Here is a 15875-nt window from a genome sequence, read left to right as displayed (position 1 = left end):
CAAAGGCCTTCCCCTCTCCCCACAACCATTTGAGAATAAGTAGCTGATCTCATTCTTCATCAGCTCTGAATACTTTAATGATTTAAAGAATTTTATTTATTCTTTATTTCTATTTTTAATGGAAATATAATTGACATGACATTGTATTAGGTTCAGGTGTACAACATAATTTTTTTTAAAGATTTTATTTATTTATTCATGAGAGAGAGAGAGAGAGGAGAGACACAGGCAGAGGGAGAAGCAGGCTCCATGCAGGGAGCCCGACAGGGGACTCGATCCCGGGTCTCCAGGATCATGCCCCGGGCTGAAGGCCGTGCTAAACTGTTGAGCCACCCGGGCTGCCCAACATAATGATTTTATATATGGATACATTGCAAAATAACACAAGTTAACATCCATCACCACACAGTTACAAATTTTTTCTGTGATAAGAACTTTTAAGATCTACTCTCGGGATCCCTGGGTGGCGCAGCGGTTTGGCGCCTGCCTTTGGCCCAGGGCGCGATCCTGGAGACCCAGGATCGAATCCCACGTCGGGCTCCTGGTGCATCGAGCCTGCTTCTGTCTCTGCCTATGTCTCTGCCTCTCTCTCTCTCTCTCTCTCTCTGTGACTATCATAAATAAATTAAAAAAAAGAAATATTTAAAAAAAATAAGATCTACTCTCAGCAGCTTCTAAATATATAATTAAATATTCAATATATTTAAATAAGTTAAATACATAATACAATATTGTTAGGTATATATACCATGCTGTACATTAGGTCCCCAAGACTTATATCCCAGGACTGTCTTTTTTTTCTTAATTTTTATTTACTTATTCATAGACACACAGAGAGGCAGAGACACAGGCAGAGGGAGATGCAGGCTCCACGCAGGGAGCCCAATGTGGGACTCGATCCCGGGTCTCCAGGATCACACCCCAGGCTGCAGGCGGCGCCAAACCACTGCACCACCGGGGCCGCCCTCCCAGGACTGTCTTAAAACTGGAAGTTTAGGGAACCCTGGGTGGCGCAGCGGTTTGGCACCTGCCTTTAGCCCAGGGCGCGATCTTGGAGACCTGGGATTGAATCCCACGTCGGGCTCCCGGTGTATGGAGCCTGCTTCTCCCTCTGCCTGTGTCTCTGCCTCTGTGTGTGTGTGTGTGTGTGTGTGTGTGTGTGTGTGACTATCATAAATAAATTTTTTAAAAAAAAGGAAGTTTATTCCATTGACCACCTTGACCCATTTTGTCCCCAGCCCACCAAAAAGCACAACTGGTGGAATGGAATGTTGGAGTAGACGGATTATGAATGGGAAGTAAGGAAGTACATACTGGATGTGTAGCAAGTCCTTAAAGAGCTCTGTTTTAGAGGGAAGTAGACGGTATGAAAGGTGGAAAAAGTGAGGTCACTGGATGGTTGTTAGGATGAGGCAGAGTTCATATCTGAGTGTCAGTGGTGAAGGTGAAGTAAGAGGGATCCCTGGGTGGCGCAGCGGTTTGGCGCCTGCCTTTGGCCCAGGGCGCGATCCTGGAGACCCGGGATCAAATCCCACGTCAGGCTCCCGCTGCATGGAGCCTGCTTCTCCCTCTGCCTGTGTCTCTGCCTCTCTCTCTCTCTCTCTCTCTGTGTGACTATCATAAATAAATAAAAATTAAAAAAAAGAAAAAAAAAAAAAAGAAGGTGAAGTAAGAGAGAGTTGAATAACCAGAGGACAGAAGTCTCAGAGCAGGAAGGAAGGAGTGGGATTCTTGAAAACCACCTCAGTAGGGGCACCTGGATGGTTTAGTGGTTGAGTGCCTTTGGCTCAGGTCGTGATCCAGGGGTCCCAGGATCGAGTCCTGCATCGGGCTCCCTGCAGGGGACTTGCTTCTCCCTCTGCTTATGTCTCTGCCTCTGTGTGTGTGTGTCTCTCATGAATAAATAAATAAAATATTTTTTAAAAACCTCAGTAGAAAATGAGAGGGAAGAAACTACCATCTCAGATTTCAGAGAAATGAAATTTAGGAAGATGGAATATAAACAAAGGGAAACAGATTTGTGTGGCTATCTTTAATAACTAGGAAAATTCCTACTGGGGCTAGCCCTATACAGAATTAATTCCATCTGCATAATACAAGAAAGGAACTCAGGTGATGTCAATCAAAAGAGCAATGATACATGAGCCATTGTCTCTTTATCGTAACTTTTTTTTTTTTTTTTTTTTTTTTAAGATTTTACTTATTCAAGAAACAGAGAGAGGCAAGAGGGAGAAGCAGGCTCCATGCAGGAAGCCCAAGGTGGGACTCGATCCCGGGTCTTCAGATCATGCCTTGGGCTGAAGGCGGCGCTAAACCGCTGAGCCACCCGGGCTGCCCTATTGTAGCGTTTTAATTGTAACTTTGGAGCCCTGCTCAGCATCACCAAGTTGTGATCACTGGCTGCTTCTTATTCCAAGCATTTCACCAGTTTCTATTCTAACTGAAAAGTTTCATTTCTGAAACTGAAACTGAAAATTAATTTCAATTCAAATTATTTGGGCTCCTCTCATCAAGAGGTGGGGGCCCATTGCTCCTTTTATCTCTTGCCTGCCTTTGCTGCTGCTTTGGCCAATAGAATGTGGCTGCAGTGCCTCTTCCAAGGCTAGACCTAAACCGAGGTGCCCCAGCGGCCCCTAAGCACCAATTGTCAAGGGTGTGCCTAAGACCATCCCGGACCCTCCCTCCAGCTTAGCCAACCCCGGTTGAAGAAAGCCCAGGCGAAACCATTTTATAAATGTTAGAAATAAATCATTTGAAGCCGCTGATATTTGAGGCAGTCTATTACGCAGCAGTAGTTAACTGAAACTTTGACTTGCCTGAGGAATTGCCCCCTTCTGGCTGAGCCACAAGGATTTTCTTGCCAGGGCCAATGAAGGACATCACAGATGGGTATTGGCCTAAGTGTGTATTTTCTGACCCACCCCTTCCTACCAGTTACCATCTCTCTACGAGGAATACCAGCTTATTCCTTTAAATGCAATTTGTCTTCTAACACTGATTCTAGTTTTCTCAGCTTCCAAGCGGACTTGGGTGCCCTGTGGACTGTGAGGAGCTACATAAAGACCTGGCGCCCTGTCTCAAGTTCAGCAGGTGCTTGCTGGCGCTCCGGCCTGGCCTGGCTGCTCGCTGCTCGCTGCTCCGGCTTCCGGGCGCCCTCCCGCCAGCCTCGCTCCGTGCCTGCCCCGTCCAACCTGACACAGCCGAGCCGCCCCGGGTGACCGCTAGCTCTGCGCTGGCGCGCGGGGACCTCCGTCCGAACCGAGGGCGCCAGGACTGTCCCCGCCTCCACTCCGGCTGGGCGTAGGGGGGGCGGCTCCCAAAGGCCCTCGGGAGGTCCGCGGGCAGGGCCAGACCCAGCGCGGGCCCGCGGCTGCGCAGAGCGAGGCCGGAGCGCCGCCCCGCCCCCCCGCCCCGGCACGGCCCCGCCTCCTCTGGTGCTTCCGGCCGGCCGAGGCGGCGCGGGGGCGGGGCTAAGCGCGCGCACAGCCGTAGGCCTTGGGGCCTGGCGCGGCCTTCCCCCGCCCGAGTCCGCGCGCGGCCCTGGACGCGACTGGAGGCGGCAGGTGGGCGAAGCTGGAGGTGGGGCTCGGGGCGGGGGGGGACGCTGAGGCGGGCGGCCCCGCGAGACGGGCGAGGGGAGCTGGGACCCCGAAGCCGGGCCCCGCGCGTGCTGCGCCTCAGGCCGCCGCGGCCCGTGTTTGCTCAGCACGTGGGCGGTCGTCTCTCCGCGGTTAGGGTACGGCGTGGCCCCACCCAACACGGGAGGGTGACAGACTAACAGGTGTTGCGTGCCAGCTGGTGCGTTCCCCACAGGGAGCCGAGAAGGCGAAATAAAACATGGGCGTGACCGTCGTGGGACTCGGGGTAAGTCACTGTCAGAGTTGTGGCCGAATAATTTAGGTGCTTTTAAGCTGCGGGGCCTAGGAGGATAGGTAGGATTGTTGTTATTATTTTCTTTTTGCTTTCTTTTCTGTGTTGAAGAAACACGCTTGGCATTGCAGAATGGTGGTAGCAGAGTGTTCCCCCCTAGAACGCGGATTGTTCTCTGGGGAAAAACTATAAAATCAGTCATTAAAAGGTGAGAGTAAAAAAAATAAAAATAAAAATAAAAAATAAAAGGTCGGGATCCCTGGGTGGCGCAGCGGTTTGGCGCCTGCCTTTGGCCCAGGGCGCGGTCCTGGAGACCCCGGATCGAATCCCACATCAGGCTCCCGGTGCATGGAGCCTGCTTCTCCCTCTGCCTGTGACTCTGCCTCTCTCTCTCTCTCTCTCTCTCTCTCTGTGTGTGACTGTCGTAAATAAATAAAAATTAAAATAAATAAATAAATAAATAAATGAAATGAAATGAAATGAAATGAGAGAGTAGTTACATGCAGAGTTGATTTAAAGACACAGCATTTCACCAGGCCGTCAAGGCTGGACTCTATCCTGACAATTATGGAAAGACTCATTCAGCTGGAGGTCTCACCTGGTACTGAAGCATTGAATAAAAGAGAGGTGCGCCTGCCCCTGGATCCAAGCCTCCTCCAGGAGAGAGAGGGTATCCTGGCTTTAACAGGATCTTTCCAGAGCCCAGAAGTTGAGTAGGTGGTTTCTTCAAGGCTCATCCCATCAGATATTGAAATCCTACAACTCAGTCCTTTTGTTCGGGTTCTCTATTCAAGCAGACTTATGATGCTGGCTTATCAGTATCCTCCACAGTGTTTGGACAGGCTGCTGTGAACGTGCAGTTGATAGCCCTCCGTTCTCTTTGTAAAATTAATAAATTGGCACTTTTTGCGATTCTTTTTCATTCTTCAGGGCTCAGTTGAAATGTTACATCCTCACAGGGACTTTTTTGTTTGTGTCTGGAACAATTTCTAGCACATAGTAGGTGCTTAGCGTAACTCACTGAGCTCTCTTGGTTTTTACTCAGATGTCACCTTTTAAATGAAGCCTAGCCTGACAACCCTATTTAGAATCACAGCGTAGTTCCTTTCACACTAAAATTTCCAATTCCCTCTTAACTAGCTTTACTTTTTCACATAGTCCTCATTGATAAATCAATCCTAAGTGCCTAGAATAATGCCTCTCATGCAATAGATGCAAGATTTGTTGAATTTATACTTTTGCTGTATTACATTCATACTGCATACACAATGCCTGGACGAATGAAGATATTTATATTTTGTGGACTAATAGACAAACTCCCATCAATTCTGGTAGTCTAATAATTTGCGTTTTTGATCAAAGCCAGTATCTTTCATTGTTAATTTATCGAGATAAATGGCACTTTGATGTGTCTTGGTTGGGTATATTTGTACACTTTCCTATTTAAGCTCCTGTTGGGAATACATGTCATATGACAAATATGAGAAGAATAAAGAGGGAAAGATAGGAACTCTATAACAGTTAACAATGTAGAACATTTCTGTTTGCCAGGCATGAGTACTTTATGAATGTTAACTTATTTAATTCTCTCAACCATTCTGTGAGGTAGGAACATTTTATAAATGAGGCAATTGAAGCAGCTGCCTTAGGTTATTCAGTTAGTAAGTGGCAGAGCCAGGATTAATAGTTAAGTTCTGTAAGTGACTGCAATTAAAAATACTGTATTGCATATTTGAAAATTGCTAAGAAAGTAGATCTTAAAAATTCTCATCACAAGGGAAAAAATGTAACTGTGAGGTGATGGATAGTTTTTGTTTGTTTTTGGATTTATTTTTTTAAAGAATTAAATATTTGAGAGGGAGACAGCACAAGCAGGAAGACTGGGAGAGGCAGAGAGAGAAGCAGCCTCCTGGCTTAGCACGGAGCCTGATGCAGGGCTCCATCCCAGAACCCTGGGATCATGACCTGAGCCACCCAGACAGCCCAAAGTGATGGATGTTAATTAAAGTTACTGTGATAATCATTTTTCAGCAACATAGATCATTGTGTTGTATACTTTAATACAATGTTATGTGTCAATTATTTCTCAGTAAAATGAGGGGGGGAAAACTGTAAGATCTTAATCACTTTGTATCCTGCCATACTCTGCAAATGCAGATGGGTCAGAGCCCTAACATTAGGGAAGGATAGATCACAAGGTCTTTGAGAATCTCCAGATCCACAGACATCATATATCAGGATCCCACCACCTCTATTCCTTATTGTTTCTCCCTTAGACCACAATGGGAGAGGTTCCCATTTGCTGTCAAGGCTGCTTCCCTACCTGAATTGGATCCCAGAACCAGGACTTTATCAGAGACCTCCTTTCACTGGTGTTGCCCTCCCCACCCCACTACTAGCAGGATCTGAATGTGCTTAGTTCTCTTGCATTAATGTCTGCTACCCTAGTTCAGGCCCTCATTGTCTCCAGCTTGGACAACTGCATTAGTCTGTTAACCAGTCTCCCTGACCCTAGTCTATCTTTTCTTTAGTTCATGCTGAACACTGCCCACAGAGGCAGTTCTGTATAATGGCTGACTTAACTCTTGTCTGCTTAAACTCTTCAGTAGATCCCAGCTGCTTTTAGAAAAAGTGCAAATGTCTTAGAATTATATGAATTTGCCTCCTTCCCCTTATCTATTCCCTGGCTATCTTGTGCATAGTAGGCATTCCATACATATTTGTCCAATGAATAAAGAACTACATCAAAGTCAGTCAAACAGAACCAAGAACAGAGTATAAAGAAATCCAGGCAGGCTGCAGAGGCTTCCTAGAACAGCATAGCCATAGGTTTCAATGGAGCTAGAAAACCAATAATATAACTCCATCCTTGAGGAGGGAGTCTCCAAAACAGGCTTTCCTATTAGATGACTGTCTTCTGGAATATGCTACTCCCATCAATTTGGTAAACACCATCATTATTTCAAGACTCAATATAAGTATCGTCTATTAAACCTCTCCTGACCTTTCTAGACAGAGAAAACATAAATTGGCTTAACTTTTCTATACTGTATGTAATTTATCAAAATGTATCAAGAGTGATGAAAAGATGAAGCCTCTTTATTTGTGCTTGTTGGACATTACTTCACTACAAAAGATTCTGTCCTAGTTTTGGCCTTTAATAGCCATTTTATCCCAGTTCTTTTAACCTAAAGGAAAACTATGAGCATCCTAAGAAATAGAATTGGAACAGAATGGTTTCTTTACAAACATAACTAATCAAAATAGTTGATTATTATAGCAAATATTTTTAGCCTGTTGCCATCAGCACCGCTAACAAAAATGTGTAAAGTGTTCAAACATAATGAAATTGTTCATAGCCTTTCCATTTAACCCCACTACTCTGATTACCTCTTCCCCTAACCTCAGGGGGTCTATCCTAATTAAATATTGATATAAATAAAATAATTATATTGATAATAAATGAAGTTTCAAAGTCAAATAGGAATCATTTTTAACGTATAGTAAGGTCATAATTAAAGCTTTCCACAGAGATGTTCACGAATACATTGTTGATAATACTGAAAAACTAGAAACCACCTAAAGTTACAAACTAAGAGACTGATTAGGTAGTAAATGGTAGTGTATCAGACAATGGAATATTACACATTAAAGCTGATGTAAAGATAGATTTAACATTGAATGAAATGACAGTGTGGTTCCAATTTGGAGGTGGAGAGGGATGTGTGTAGTTACATGTGCACAGAAAAAAAAAAAGGGTAAACACCAAAATTTTAATTGTGGTTATCTCCAGGGGGTAGTATTATGGATTCTTTCATTTTGCTCATTTACTTATATGTATTTTCTCATTTTTCTCAATGAACATGTATTACCTGTGAATTCAAGATAATCTACTTGGCTTTGAGACATATTAAATACGAATTTGGAGATTTATTGCTTGAAAAATCTGTGCCCTTGTTCCGTTTCAACTGAAATTATCTGAGGTTTGTCTTCATTTATTTCCATTGAGTACTCTGTTACAGAGTTGCTAAAGACTAAGGATAAAGCTAAAAGACAAGAAAAACAACTGGATACTTAAAAAATTTTAGATTAAATAACCAAGAATCAATAGCTATAAAATACAATTTGATTTTCTTTTTCCCAATTAATTTGTTTGTCTTCCATTTTTCAAAGCATGCTGATCCCATTTTCAATGAAGAACTGCTTCCAGTTACTTTGTAACCTCAAGGTCCCAACATCTGGCTTTAAAAACCAAGTAAAAAGTGGGTTTATTTTACAATCAATTTCCAATGATGTTTATCAAAATCTGGCTGTAGAAGACTGGATCCATGACCATATGAATCTAGAGGGCAAGCCAGTTCTTTTCTTGTGGAGAAATTCTCCCTCTGTTGTAATAGGTCGGCATCAGAATCCTTGGCAGGAATGCAACCTGAATCTTATGAGAGAAGAAGGTATAAAACTAGCTCGGAGAAGAAGTGGAGGGGGAGCTGTCTACCATGATATGGGTAATATCAATTTGACTTTTTTTACAACCAAAAAAAAGTATGATAGAATGCAGAATCTAAAATTAGTTGTGAGGGCTCTGAATGCTGTCCAACCCCAGCTGGATGTACAGGCCACCAAAAGATGTGACATTTTACTTGACGGGCAATTTAAAATCTCAGGAACAGCTTCCAAGATTGGCCGGACTACTGCTTATCACCACTGCACTTTATTATGTAGCACCAATAGGACTTTCTTGTCATCTTCGCTGAAGAGCCCTTACCAAGGAATCAGGAGCAATGCCACTACTAGCATACCTTCCATGGTAAAAAATCTTTTGGAAAAAGATCCCACTCTGACCTGTGAAGTACTCATGAATGCTGTTGCTGCAGAGTATGCTGCTTACCATCAAATTGATAATCATATTAACCTAATAAACCCAACAGATGAGACCCTGTTTCCTGGAATAAATAACAAAGCCAAAGAACTACAGACCTGGGAGTGGATATATGGCAAAACTCCAAAGTTTAGTATAAACACTTCATTTAATGTATTATATGAACAGTCACATTTGGAAATTAAAATATTCATAGACATAAAGAATGGAAGGATTGAAACCTGTAATATTGAAGCACCTAATCATTGGTTGCCACTGGAAATATGTGACAAATTAAATTCAAGTTTTATTGGCAGTAAGTTTTGCCCAATTGAAACTACTATGCTCACAAATCTGTTACTTAGAACCTGTCCAGGAGATAATGAACTACACAGTAAATGGAATATCCTCTGTGAAAAAATTAAGGGAATAATGTGATTTCAAATAAATTTCTTAATAACAAATTTTATAATAAAATGTTTAATATACATTGTATGTCTTTTCTTTTTTCTTTAATAATCTATATACCCAACATGGGGCTTGAACTCACAACCCTGAGATCAAGAGTCACATGCTCTACCAACTGAGCCAGCTAGGCACCCTCATTGTATATCTCTTAAAAAAGACCTAGTCTCTTTCAGTAACTATTCCCTATTAGAAATTGTCACCTAGTCCATATTTTCTACTGGCCTGCAGGATACTCTACTTCTTTCTTCATTGATTTTTTTTTTTTTTAAATCTAGCACACATATATCTGCTCCTTTCTCTGTTTCCATTGTGGGTATGTATGTATACCATATTCAACACTGTGATCTCTGAGTTTTGTTTCTGCTTTTGTTTTTTTACTTCTAAGGAATATAACCCAGGCTTCTTGTCACCCCTGATACCTTAAACTCTAAAGTTCTTCCTTTTAATTATACAGTAGACCCTTGAATAGTGGGTTTCAACTGCATTGTTTCAATTATATGTAGATGTTTTATAGTGCTATAAATGTATTTTCTCTTAAAATTTTTAAATAACATTTTTTCTAGCTTTATTGTAAGAATACAGTAATACATACGAAATATGTCTTGACGGTTATTAGTAAGGCTTCTGGTCAGTAGGCTACCAATTAAGTTTTTGGGAAGTCAAAAGTTATATGTAGATTTTCAACTGTGCCATGGCTAGCATCTCTGACCCCGTTATTCAGGTGTCAGCTGTACTTCCATCCTCTCCCGTTAAATTAAGCCCATGGCACTTTTCTAAGCCCTTAACTCTCCAGATCTCTTGCTGCACCTCTCTTCCTACCCAACCCTGAATTATTTCAAGTATTCTTTCTTACCACATTCTCATTTGCTTTTCTCTCTTGACCTACAATGGCCAATATTTTATTGTTATGATTCCATCAATTGATTTATCATTCCTATCATACCCAGATGACAGGCAAAGCTGGAAGAAAATTCATATAATCATGCAGATGAACCCAATTTCATATTTATAGTTTTCAATTTATATTTATTCTCTATTGATGTTAGATTCAACCCCTCTCCATTGACTCCCTCATCCTTCAGGGGCCTTGTTCATAAATGTTTCCACTTAAACTTGGAACACCACTTTTGTCACAAACCTTGACTCAATTTGACAGTGTAGGCTTTCATAAATGAGCTCCTTCAGCACCCTATTTCCTCTCAACAGATCTCATTCTCTAACACTTTTTCCTTAAGGTTAACTCCTCTTGTTGTACCTGTATCTGTGTCCTTTCCAACCTGTTTGGGCCTTGTGCTATTAAATATTTATCTTTTTGGGGCACCCAGGTGGCTCTGGTTGAGCATCTGCCTTAGGCTCAGGTCATGATCCTGGGGTCGTGGGATGGAGTACTGCATCAGTCTCCCCACAGGGAGCCTGCTTCTCCCTCTGCCTATGTCTCTGCCTCTGTGTGTCTCTCATGAATAAATAAATAAAATCTTAAAAAAATAAATATCTTTTTATCTTACATTTTTCTCTCTCAATGGATCCTTATGCATAGTGTGAACAAACATGCTCATGTCTCTTCTTTCCCCAAAACCCCTGCTGAAGGTTTTGCTGTGTCTCTACATCTCTTATAGAAGAAATTGCCAAACTTCTTCAAAGAGTAACATCACAGGAACCAGTTTGTGTCTCCACAGTTCATTCATATACTCCTCTGATTTCTACAGTATTTACTGTGTGTTTTATGAGTGCCTACTATGTGCCAGGTACTTTGCAATTGTCGGATGTTCATGGTGAGTGAGACATGATTACTGACCTCAGGAACTGACAGTTTGGTCTACTGGCTTTTAAACTTAAAAACTAGAGTAAAAAAAAATATATATATATATATTGTGTACTAGCATAGATATCATCTATACCTAAAAGGAATACTTACCATATACTATTCACTTAGTTGACATACTTGATTTTTACTTCATCTTTTAAAAATTATCAGTCACTAATAGGTCAAGACTGGAGTTGCCTAATAGGAAATGTAGACAAATTAGTATGTAATTATAAAGCAAGGAAAGCCTAGGTAGTTATAATAGACAATAATATGGGCTACCTAGCTAGAGCTATCAGACAATACTGAAATGGAGACCTGAAGAACGAGAAGAAAGCAGCCAAGCAGAGCGAAGTGGGGAGTATTTCCAGTTTTATTAGTTATCTATTGCCACTTAACAAACCACTCCAAAACTTAGTGGCTTAAAACAACATTTATTCACAAATCTGCAATTTGAGCTTTGATGGGGATAGCGCATATGATCCAGTGGCATTAGCGAGGGCAGCTTAAAGGGCTGGAAATAACTTGCTACAGGATGGCTCACATGGCTGGCAAACGTGCTGGCAGTTGGCTGGAAGCTCAGCTGGAACTATGGGTTGAGGGCTTCAATTCCTTTCCACTTGGGCCTAATCAAGGCTGCCTGAACTTCCTCACAGTATGGTAGCTGGATTCCCAGAAAAAGTGACTCAAGAAAGCCCAACAGAAACCATGTCCTCTTAAAACCTTATCTTGGAAACAACTTGTATAGTCACACATGCATCCAAATCGAAGAGAGAACATCGATAGCACCTCTCTCCATGGGAAGTATGTCAAAGTCATTATAAAAATTACTACTGGGTCTGGGGGATCTTATTGAAGCCATTTCTGTAAAGTATAATCTACCACACAACAGCATACAGGAAGCTCTCAAGTGGGTAAAAGCTAGGTTATGGATGGTGTCAAAGGAAGTATAGGCAAACTGAAGTGTGGGGACAAGGGGAGAATGGAGCAAGATGAGGATGAAGAGACCAGATCATGTAGGGACAGATAGCCCAAGATCTTATTTTAAGTGCAGTGATACTGCAGTTTTCATTTTTAGTTTGTCTTTTAAAGATTTTATTTATTCATGAGAGAGAGGCAGAGACATAGGCAGAGGGAGATACAGGCTCCTCACAAGAAACCCGATGTGGGACTCAATCCCAGGACACCAGGATCATGACCTGAGCGAAAGACAGACGCTCAACCACTGAGCCACCCAGGTGCCCCACTGCAGTTGTTATAAAGACTATTGTCTGCTCTGTGGAGAATGGATTGGAGTGAGAGAAGACAGGAAGCAGAAAGCCATTTGGGAGATAACTGCAGGAACCCCAGCAGAGGTAATGCTGGCAGTAGCCATGGAAAGATGCTGACATCATGCTAAGCACTTGTCAAAAATTAAGGACGACTTCCATTTTCGGGGCAACGTTCAATTCTGATTTATTGGAACAAAGCAGTGTATTAATTTATTAGAGCTGTCATAACAAAATACCACAGGTTAGGTGGCTTAAATAATAAAAATATATTTTCTCAGTCCTGGAGGCCAGGAAGTCCAAGATCAAACCCAAGCCTGGTGTGTTTAGTGTCTCCTGGGGCCTCTCACCTTGGCATGCAGATAGCTGCCTTCTACCTGTGTCCTCACATGGTCTTTTTGTTATTGGGAAGAGGACTAGTTCCAAACTCGCCACTCGAAAGACAATATTCAAGAGACAAGTGTTGGTTGCAAATTAAATGTTGCTTTATTCAGGAAGTTAGCAACTTGGGAAAATGGCAGATTAATGTCTCAAAGACCATCTTCCCTGTCCAGGGGAAGCAGATTTTTAAAAGGGAAGGCGCAGGGAATGGTGAGTGGTCTATGTGCGGAACTTGGTGCTCAGAAATTAATCATCTGTTCTCGAAAAATCTTCCAGAATCCTCTGCTCTACCAACAATCAAGGCTCCTAGGTGTCTCTCAGTAAAGCATGCCCCTGCAGCCCAACAAGCCATGTCCTGGCAAAGCAGTCTGGACCCGTGCCCCTGTACCAGGAATCAAGGCTCCCAGATGTCTCTTATCAAGGATGCCATGACCAGTGGTGGCTGTTTGAGTGTGATCAGGCCTTATCTTCTGGAAAGTCCGGTTCTTTGTTCCTGAAGGCCAGCACTTCACAGAATCTCAAGGGAAGTAGGTTAGTACTGTTATAAACTGAGATTTAGGTCAGCAAGCAAGGAGTACCTAAGTTGGAAGCACGTTAACCCTTAAGACCAATTAGGGTACTGTTACATTTCCTCTGAGTGTGCATATGTGTCAAAATGTCCACTTTTTAAAAAAATATTTTATTTATTCATGAGAAACAGAGAGGCAGAGACACAGGTGAGAGAGAAGCAGGCTCCATGCAGGGAACCTGACGTGGGACTCGATCCTGGGTCTTGAGGATCACGCCCTGGGCTGAAGGCAGCACTAAATGGATGAGCCACCCAGGCTGCTCAAAATGTCCACTTCTTATAAGGACATCAATCTTACTGGATTAGGGTCCACTCTAAAGACATCATTTTAACTTTATAACTCTTTGAAGACCTTGTCTCCAAATACAGTTACATTCTGAGGTACTATAGGTTAGGATTTTAACATGTGAATTTAGCTCTTATGAGTTCTTTTCTTGTACCTGAGTAGATCCAGATCTCATCCCCCCCCCTTTTTTTTTGTGAAGAAGGGGAGGGGCAGGAGTGGACAAACAGGATTTCACCTGCAACTGGTTTTCTCAAAGCAGAAGTGGAGTAAGTGGAGGGGATTTTACCTTTTTTTTTTTTTTTTTAAGATTTTATTTCTTTATTCATGAGAGACACACAGAGACAGGCAGAGACATAGGCAGAGGGAGAAGCAGGTTCCCTCTGGGGAGCCTGATAAAGGACTGGATCCCAGGACCCGGGATCATGCCCTGAGCCAAAGGCAGATGCTCAATCACTGAGCCACCCAAGCGCCCTGGGATTTTGCTTTTCAAGTGACTCCTGAGACAAACACAAATGACAGTCTAACTGTTCTTCATTTGAGGCAGGATTCACAGGCAGGTCCTTCTGTTCTTCTACAGCAATATTAAATGGCAAATAAACAATTTGAAGAGATTTCTCATGGACATATTTTTTAAGTATTACATTTGCTGTGTGAAAGTTACTTTCCAAGAAAGTTATCCTGATAGGATATGCTTTGGGGCAATAAAGCACTCCTGATTTTCTGATACCATTTGTTTCTCAAGAGCGAGGATACCATCAGGTGAAAGGTGTTAAGAGCTTTGGGTTCCAAAAGGGCAATTTAACAAGCATCACCTGAATAGAAAAGGTATGTTTTGCAGCTGGAGCCCGCAGAATTTTCTGATTGTTTCCATATGGGGTTCAAGGAGAATGAGGAATCAAAAATGAATCCTAGATTTCTTATTTGAGCAACTGGATGGATGGGAGTAAGTACAAGGAGTGGGGGAGTGTGTTTCCAAAGTTCAGTTGCAGCATCCTATATTTGAAATGCCTGTGTGCTTCTGAGATGCCACAGGAAATGCCAAATAGGCAGCTAAATATATGAGATCACAGCTCCAAGGAAAAGTTTTGGCTTATTTTATATATTTAGGAGTTGACAGCATATACATAGAATTTTAAGTCATGAAAATGGATAACTGTGAACTTTTATAATTCATTTAAAGCTTAAAGTGTTTAGCACCTGAGTCACCTCCACCTTATAAACTTTGCTGCGAGGTCAAACCTGGTTTGTTGGAGAGGTCATCAAGAGGATGTGATGCCAGTTGACCCCTGAACTGAATATGGGCAACTGGAGGCTCTTTACACCCTCCCCTGCCCTTGGAATGTGTACCCACTGCTCCAACATTAGGGGCCACTTCAAAGATTCAGCCTTGAGAGACTAATATGTTCCTGAGACTATCTGGATTGTACATGTGACTTGAATTCCATCAAAGCCTCTATGAACTCTTGAGATTCTGCAAGCATGTGCAGAATCTTGTAGTCACCCAAGAAAAGCCTTATATGTAAGTTCCCTTGGTTATTAAACCCCACCCTCCAATCTGGAATGGTTTGCCTCTTTTTTCATTCTTTCCTTGCACTGAGTTTATGAAGGCCAGTTTTGAATTTCACCTGGGGAACTCCAGAGGTTGCAAACCAACAACACTCTCCTCTGTGGAAATTGAAATTTCCACTGTACTCTTTTCCTAGCCTCTCTTGAATCTAGGGTAAGGGCATATGTCTTAGGTTCTGCCAATCAGATGTACTTGCTTCAGAATCTGAATGCATCATGACAGAGAACATGGGATGGTGAAAACCCTTCTCTGGCAGTAGTACCAGGAGCCTGAATTTCTGGGAGTAGCAAGGCACTGAGAGTGGCAGTGTACTGTCTGATAATTTAAGTGACAGAGGTGGTAATAAGACTACTGAGTCCAGGTCTTGCCTTGGGATCAGCAGTGGTACCATCTGATTAGTTCTGTGTTGTGATCTAGATGTGGGTTTTTTTGCTGCATAACTTCCAAGGCCAAGTCTATACCTCGGTGGTGATGGCCTGAACTACCCACTATCTTTATAATCTCTTTTTTGCTTATATCAAGTAAGAGCAGTTCCTGTTGCTTTTCACTAAGAAATTACTAATCACTTGGGGGAGAGTGCAAATCAAAAAAAAAGTTACTACTTAGTATATGACTTAACACCAATATTTAAGAGACAGGATGGAAGAAAAGGAAAATATGTTTCATGATATTTGAGAATTTCAAGAAGGGAGTGGCCCTCTTGGTCAAATACTTCTGAAAGGTCAGGTAATATGAAGGGTAAGAAGCACGCACTGATGGAAGTCATTGTTGACTTTGATAAGAGCAATTTCAGTGGAGTGACTGG

The 15875-nt window shown here is 42.3% G+C and overlaps 1 protein-coding gene and 1 non-coding gene across 11 annotated transcripts; one reads left to right on the top strand and one right to left on the bottom strand.

The window, feature by feature from the left end:
• Positions 1–3452: 3452 nt before the first annotated feature.
• Positions 3453–9218, top strand: LIPT1 (lipoyltransferase 1). 10 transcript variants are annotated; one of them, XM_072741331.1, is made up of 5 exons: positions 3456–3563; positions 3736–3864; positions 3982–4078; positions 7756–7853; positions 8044–9218. In XM_072741331.1, exon 5 carries the CDS (start codon positions 8045–8047, stop codon positions 9164–9166), a length of 1122 nt encoding a protein of 373 aa, XP_072597432.1. In that variant the 5' UTR covers positions 3456–3563; positions 3736–3864; positions 3982–4078; positions 7756–7853; position 8044; the 3' UTR covers positions 9167–9218. The 10 variants fall into 10 exon arrangements, with proteins under 10 accessions (XP_025848267.2, XP_072597432.1, XP_025848263.2 ...); XM_072741332.1 differs by having other exon boundaries at positions 3481–3579; XM_072741334.1 differs by lacking the exon at positions 3736–3864 and having other exon boundaries at positions 3459–3563.
• Positions 9219–9253: 35 nt separating this feature from the next.
• TRNAK-CUU (transfer RNA lysine (anticodon CUU)) lies at positions 9254–9326 on the bottom strand. Its single transcript has one exon. It is a non-coding gene; the product is annotated as a tRNA-Lys (tRNA).
• Between the last annotated feature and the right edge of the window lie 6549 nt (positions 9327–15875).

The sequence above is a fragment of the Vulpes vulpes genome, chromosome 16 (assembly GCF_048418805.1).
Source record: "Vulpes vulpes isolate BD-2025 chromosome 16, VulVul3, whole genome shotgun sequence".
NCBI lineage: Eukaryota > Metazoa > Chordata > Mammalia > Carnivora > Canidae > Vulpes > Vulpes vulpes.
This window is presented reverse-complemented; position numbering and strand designations above follow the sequence as displayed.